The 6,228-nt window shown below is 50.9% G+C and overlaps 1 protein-coding gene and 1 long non-coding RNA gene across 5 annotated transcripts in view; one reads left to right on the top strand and one right to left on the bottom strand.

Moving 5' to 3' along the window:
- The window catches only part of Sec24d (SEC24 homolog D, COPII coat complex component), a 60,251-nt gene extending 54,079 nt beyond the window's left edge, over positions 1-6,172 (top strand). For all 4 annotated transcript variants that reach the window (XM_015507285.2, XM_015507284.2, XM_015507283.2 and 1 more), the window contains 3 exons: positions 717-908; positions 2,864-2,953; positions 5,412-6,172. In XM_015507285.2, coding sequence (XP_015362771.1) covers positions 717-908; positions 2,864-2,953; positions 5,412-5,552 — 423 coding nt within the window. In that variant the 3' untranslated portion in view covers positions 5,553-6,172. The remainder of the gene's footprint in view (positions 1-716; positions 909-2,863; positions 2,954-5,411) is intronic.
- On the bottom strand, positions 962-4,279 carry LOC107160620. The gene is made up of 2 exons (XR_001505882.2): positions 3,577-4,279; positions 962-2,679 (listed from the first exon to the last, which is right to left on the bottom strand). It is a non-coding gene; the product is annotated as an uncharacterized LOC107160620 (long non-coding RNA).
- Positions 6,173-6,228: the final 56 nt, after the last annotated feature.

The following is a 6,228-nucleotide window of genomic DNA, read 5'->3' as shown; positions in this document are numbered from 1 at the left end:
CCTCCCATCTGCTCTCCTCTGGCCTCCCCACGCTCTCCCTCCCTCGTGCCCCCTCCTCCGGGTCCTCAGGCGGCAGCCCTCTTCCCCACACCCTCAGGCTCCTGTTGCCACGCTCTCCTCTTCATGAGTATCCAGAGCCTCGTCTCTGCCCCTCGTCTCACCTCCAGTGCAGGTGCAGTCTAGAGCCTCCCACATCCGTGTCCACCAGAGCAGAGTGCCCTCCCTCCTCCACTAAAGTCTGTGCTGCACCCACTGCCTCTCCTTGGGTCCGTCTTCAGCAGGCAAGCAGGGTGGTCTGCCAGAACACGGTCAGCTCGTGTCCACAGCAGCACGCCAGGATGCTCCGTCTCAGGAGAAGCCAGGAGTCCTGCTCCCTGGCCCACTGACCCTTGTGTTCTGTTGCCCTCCCTTCTCGCCCACCTTCAAACTCCATCAGGCTCTTCCGTCCACTGCAGCATCTCCCCAATGTCCCCCCAGCTGACTTTCCCACCTTCTCAGGCCTCCACTCAAGCCGGCCCCCTGGAATACACGCCACCTGGGTGCTTCCAGCCCCCTTCTCAGTTCTCTGCTTCGTAGCTCTCACCACCGTGGCCACAATGCTGCGTGTGTCCCTACTTCATGCCCTGCCTTTAACTGCACACAGCAGGCGCTCAGGGAGGGAGAAGCACCAGCAGGAGGAAGGAGGGGGCATCTCTGACCCTTTCTTTCCTACGCAGCACACCTTGGATGTCAAGAGTACAGCCTTACCTGCTGCTGTCCGCTGCTCCGAGTCCCGCCTCTCAGAAGGAGGGATCTTCCTTCTGGCCAACGGTTTGAACATGTTCTTGTGGTTGGGAGTGAGCAGCCCGCCAGAGCTGATCCAAGGGATTTTTAATGTGCCATCTCTTGCACATGTCAGTACAGATATGGTAAGTAGCCTTTCACTGTTTTTGTAGTAATATACAAAATTTAAATTCTTATATAAATGTGCATGTAATTTTATGTTACAAAGAAGAGAACAACAAGACATGTAGTTTTGTATAAAGTTGAGAAATTCATGCTTTGATAAAACAGCAATTAGCGTATATGAAAGTATCTGCATCACAGGTTAACCCTCATGGTGACTTTGACAGAACCTGCAGCACTTCCAGAGTATTCTCTGTGCCAATCCCACTGTTTCATTTCACCCCCTACATAGATGAGTGAGGTGGGAGTTGCTCCTGTGTTCTGCAGCTGCAGGTTAGGGCTGAGTTTCCTCAGGTGGTGTGTGGCAGAGGTGGCCCAGGGCAGCTCTTGAGCTTAGGTCCCCTTCCATCATGGTCCTGAGCTGAGCACTGTGGTCAGAATAGTCACAGGTGCTCAACTCAGACTGTATCAGATAGTGATTTGCAAAGCCATACTCTCACGAAAACAGATTTCTCCCCTTCTGTAGCAATCATAACAGAAGGAATTGTGGGTTTGATGTGGGAACAAATTCAAATATATATCTTGAAAGTGTCTTAGGAAAACCGGCAGCCACAGTTTGTTGGAGAGTCTAGACTTGCTGTGAGCTGCTCACACTGTGGCGCTGCTGCTGTGGCTCGATTGTCCACTCTGTGGCACGGGGTTCCAAGACCCTCGCCTACGGTGGTGGGATAGCTTAATTCTGGGCGTCACACCTAATTTCTGGTCTGAATGTATAGTTTAGGTATGCAGAGCATCTTGAATGAAGGGGCAGGAGTAAAATCCAGAGCTACCAAGGCAGGTGGTCAATGCAGAGAGCTGCCTGTCTATCCTACACAAATGTATATTCAAATGGCGGGTGTCCAGGTCTCACCAAAAGATTGGTCATTTATAAATAGTAGTCTGCCTGCCTGTGGCTTAAAGTAAGAAATGGTTAGAATTGAAATTTTCAAAAAATATGAAACAAAATTAAAATTCAGTAGGCAAGAATGACCTCCTGGAGGTTTATAAAATTTAAGAAGATTCTCATATCATGATGTACTGGCTCAGAGCCAAAAGAACACATTTGCAAAACAGCCAGTCACTCCACCAGAATGGCAGGTTGGTGGGTTTGTGCTTCTACCAACACACCTCTTTTTCACCTTCTTCAAGCAATGAAACAAAACTAAGACCAAAGGCAGGCCCTTTTGTTTTAGAGGAGTGGGCACCTTGAGACATACACAGGAAGCAGACTTAGAGAATTTGGGTAGCAGGACCCATCATGAGGTTGAGGGCACATGCAGGGTGCACCAGAGCATGAAGACATGAAGGCAGAAGCTTCTCCCAGGCCTTGAGGCTCTGCAGTGAGATTCCTGCTACTTCCAGCTGACTCCTGGGGCCTGGGCATCTGAGAAGGAGGCCTGAGTGCTTAAAGTCTTAATTGGGGGAACCGAGGAATTCCATGCCTCCCGGAGGCCAGATGCAGCTGGACTGTCCCCTAAACTACAGCCAGACTTCTGGGGACCTCAGAGGCCATACACCCTGGAGAAGCAAGTGCTCGGGGCTGGCTGCAGTGCGGGAACAGTGGCTTTGAGGCAGAGACTCCCCAGCAACCCTCTGCAGGCACAGGGTACATCTTCTGCTCTCAATACAGCCTTGAAATACACACGTGAGAAGACACGGACCCTTGTGGGACACAGCCCCAGGTGTCCTTTAATAAAGCACACTCGTGTGTCACCAGGAATGTGCCTATGTCAACTCCAGAGAAGGATTTTTATTCTGAAAAGACAGAGACATTGGTTAATTGGCAAGAATGTCTGCCCACCAACAAGTAGTCTTTCATTCATTTCTTTCCCACACTTTCAGTTTTCAGGTAAATGAACCATGTTTTTTAATGTTCTCATAGTCTCCTATTGCTGGAAGCATTATGAATTGTACTGAACCTTGGTTTTCTTGAATGCAGACTGTGCTGCCTGAGGTGGGAAGCCCACACTCTCAACAGCTCCGGATGATAATGGGTGTTATCCAGCAGAAGAGGCCGTATGCCATGAAGGTAGGAGACGGCGCTCTCCTTTCCTCAAGCTTTTACGTATTCCATCAAAGACTCCTGGAAGTGCATGTTCTATAGTTTCATAACATGATCTTCATAGCGACCTGCTTGTCAGACACATGCCCCACAGTTCCTCGAGGCATGGTGGCCACAGGTGCCCTTGCCAGGCCTGATGTGATCTTTCCTTGGGTGTCATTAGAGGAGTACCATTCAGAAATTCATGGTATTTGATTTTTTTTTTTCTTAGATAAAGGGGTGGAACTGAGGTAAACTGAACTCATGAACAGCCTGCTGCCTCCAGCGTGCATCTGGGTGAACACTGGCCCATCGCACCTCCTGTGGTTTGTTTTAAGGACAGGACCTGGAGATGGCTGAGGTGGTCACATTTGGGCTACTTGAGCGAGCCATTCCTTCTACTGAGAGGGCACATGAGAAAGCTGGGGAGGCCCGTGTGACCATTTCCACATTCTGTCCCACTCCATAAGACCATGTACCCAGTAGTCTCACACAGAAGGAAAAACAATGGGTCCCTCCTGTACACCCAGTGTTGCCCCTTGTTGTGGGGGTGAGCCCTTGAGGAGCCCACCCACCACTTCCTGAGACCCGCACAAGAATGGGCAGTTCACCTTTGCAGAGCCTCTGGGCTGGAGCAGGGGAAGTTCGATCCTGGTGCTCTCTGCCCCCTCAGTCCTTGGCCAGGCATTTCCCCAGAGGAAGTTGTGCCGTGGGCACCCTGCGAGAACCCAAAGCAAAAATAAATACCCACCAAGACAAGTAACAGCAGCTCCTCCACTAGTCTCCAGATAGACAGTGAGTTTTAAGGCCTTGGCCCTGAGGCCCCTCTCTCCACCAGGTCCCATTTTCGCCCTCCGTCCTAAGCTGCGCTGTCGAGGCTGGACCACACGGCTGCTGCCCGGCCTGGCAGTCACAGTGGCACGGGGAGCAGGTGGGCAAAGCACACAAGGAAAGTGGCCAGGGCCCCGGGCCCCTCAGGAGGCAGCTCTTAAAATCCCTCTGGAGAAGTCTCCCTAAGGGCAGCCTGGCCAGCTGCAGCAGTGAAGCTGTGCACCAGTGTGGCCTCCCGTGTACACACAGCAGTCACAGCGCCACTGCAGCTGCCACACCGACCCAACAGCCATGACACAGGGCCAGAAGTCGCTGCTCACACCACGCCATGCACCCAGGGCTGCTCTTTTCCATGACATTTGACAGTCACTCAGAAGAAATGAAAAGATGCTTTTAGAGAGTGAAAAGTGAGGGCTGGAGATATAGCTCAGTTGGTGGTACACAAAACCCTGGGTTCAATCCTCAGCAACACACACACACACACACACAAGCCTGAATAAGAAGCTGGGCACAGTGGGGCACACCTGTAATCCCAGTGGTTTAGGAGGCTGAAGAAGGAAGAGTACGAGTTCAAAGCCAACCTCAGCCAAAGAGAGGCGCTAAGCAACTCAGTGAGACCCTGTCTCTAAATAAAATACAAAATAGGGCTGGGGGTATGGCTCAGTAGTTGGGTGCCCCTGAGTTCAATCCCTGGTACTTGCCCCCATCCCCTCAAAAAAAGACTTTACCAGAGAAACAAGTTGGAATGGAACAAAATGGAACCAGATCCACAGGGAGCCATCAGGGTGGGGCAGGCAGGGCAGTTGATGTGTGCTATTGATGGTTATTACAGGCCAGGAGCAGCTTAAAGCTTATCAGCCTCAGGCACAGGTCAAAGCAGCAGGTCAGAAGAATCCTTCTTTCCAACAGTCGATGAGGCCAGGGTGGATAGGCTGGGGCCCCAGCCTAGACGCACTCTTTCCTGCCCCACTTGCAGCCCTCCGTGCTCTCACCAGAGGGGAACCCCGGAGGCCCTCTGTGCAGGCACAGCCATTTCATTTCCGGGGAGTGGGGAGTCACGTGAACCACTGCAGAGGTTCTCCACATTTTCCTTTCTATGTTGTCTTCCATGGCTCAGGCGCACTCGGGGCTGTGGCCTGTCGTGGTCAGCACAGCCTTGAAGCACTGGGCCAAGCAGGAATAGCCTCTTGTGCCTCTCACACCCACTCTGTCCTCCACTGCCCCACACCCAGCCTCCTGTGTCCTCTTCCTGTCCGGTCTCCCTCACCTCGTTGCTGTTACATCTGCCACCAGCCAGCTGCCCCATTCTGTTCTGCACCTCACTGGGTCTCACTGGCTTAAAGTCACAGGCAGGGTTGTGTTTCTGTCTAGGAGCCCCTGCCTCCTGAAGCTGTGGCCACTCACAGGCCAGCCAGCTCCAACTCAGACCTGGGCTGAAAGGCCTTGACGCCACGCGCTGCTCACCCCCATGGTGAGCATGCTCATCTCCAAGGGCCCCAGGCCTGTGAGGAACCTCCATCTCATCACTGCCATTTCCAGCCCGCGTCCTGGCCTCCCACGTAGCCAGGCAGAGCCCTGGGACGGCCCCTAACCAGCTGCTCTTATTGTCTTCCAGCTCACCATAGTGAAGCAGCGGGAGCAGCCAGAGATGGTTTTCCGACAGCTCCTGGTGGAGGACCGGGGGCTGCACGGAGGGTCCTCCTACGTGGATTTCCTCTGCTGTGTTCACAAGGAGATATGCCAGCTGCTCAGCTAGCCAGCGCTGGGTGCTGCACTTCTGGGGAAGCGGTCTCTGGGCGCCCACTTTTCTAGAAAGCAGCAGGCTCACTCTGAGGCCCGCCACCCTGCAGGGACGCAGTGGGGGATCTGAGAAGGTGCCCTCGTGTCGTGAAGGGAAGAGCCTATTTCTGACTGCAGTTTTTAATTTTTACAACTGATGGAGTTTGCATTTGATAAAGAGCAGAGTTTACAGAACATAACATTCTCAATTTCCTTTGTGCTAGATATATAACTTATTTTTCAAACTGTATAGATTTGGGGTAAAAGATTGTATTGGTTCCTCTCCTATTTCCAGTGAGGGGGAAAAACTTAATTTTTACATTACACCTAATTTTTTAAAACCACATATAGCTCCATTGAACACACTTTTCAATTAAGATTTGCAGATTTTAATAATGTGGATTCTATCTAGTAGAACAATGTATGCTCTACTTTTTTTCATAATTACACACTATCTATGTTTAAACTATTTTCCAGTTGTTTTGTCTTAAAACTGTATTAATATTCTTAATGGTTCTTTGTACAATTTTGGCAGTTTCTACATGTATATAATGGATCTTTACCAGTATCAATAAATCACTTCATATAAAAATTCAATGTGTAGAATCACTTTTATGTATTTGGAAATAAAAAAAAAAAAACAACCCAGATGA

This window comes from Marmota marmota, unplaced genomic scaffold (assembly GCF_001458135.2).
Source record: "Marmota marmota marmota unplaced genomic scaffold, marMar, whole genome shotgun sequence".
NCBI classification, from domain to species: Eukaryota; Metazoa; Chordata; class Mammalia; order Rodentia; family Sciuridae; genus Marmota; species Marmota marmota.
Note: the sequence above shows the minus strand (reverse complement) of the source record. Positions and strands in the feature narration are given on the sequence as shown.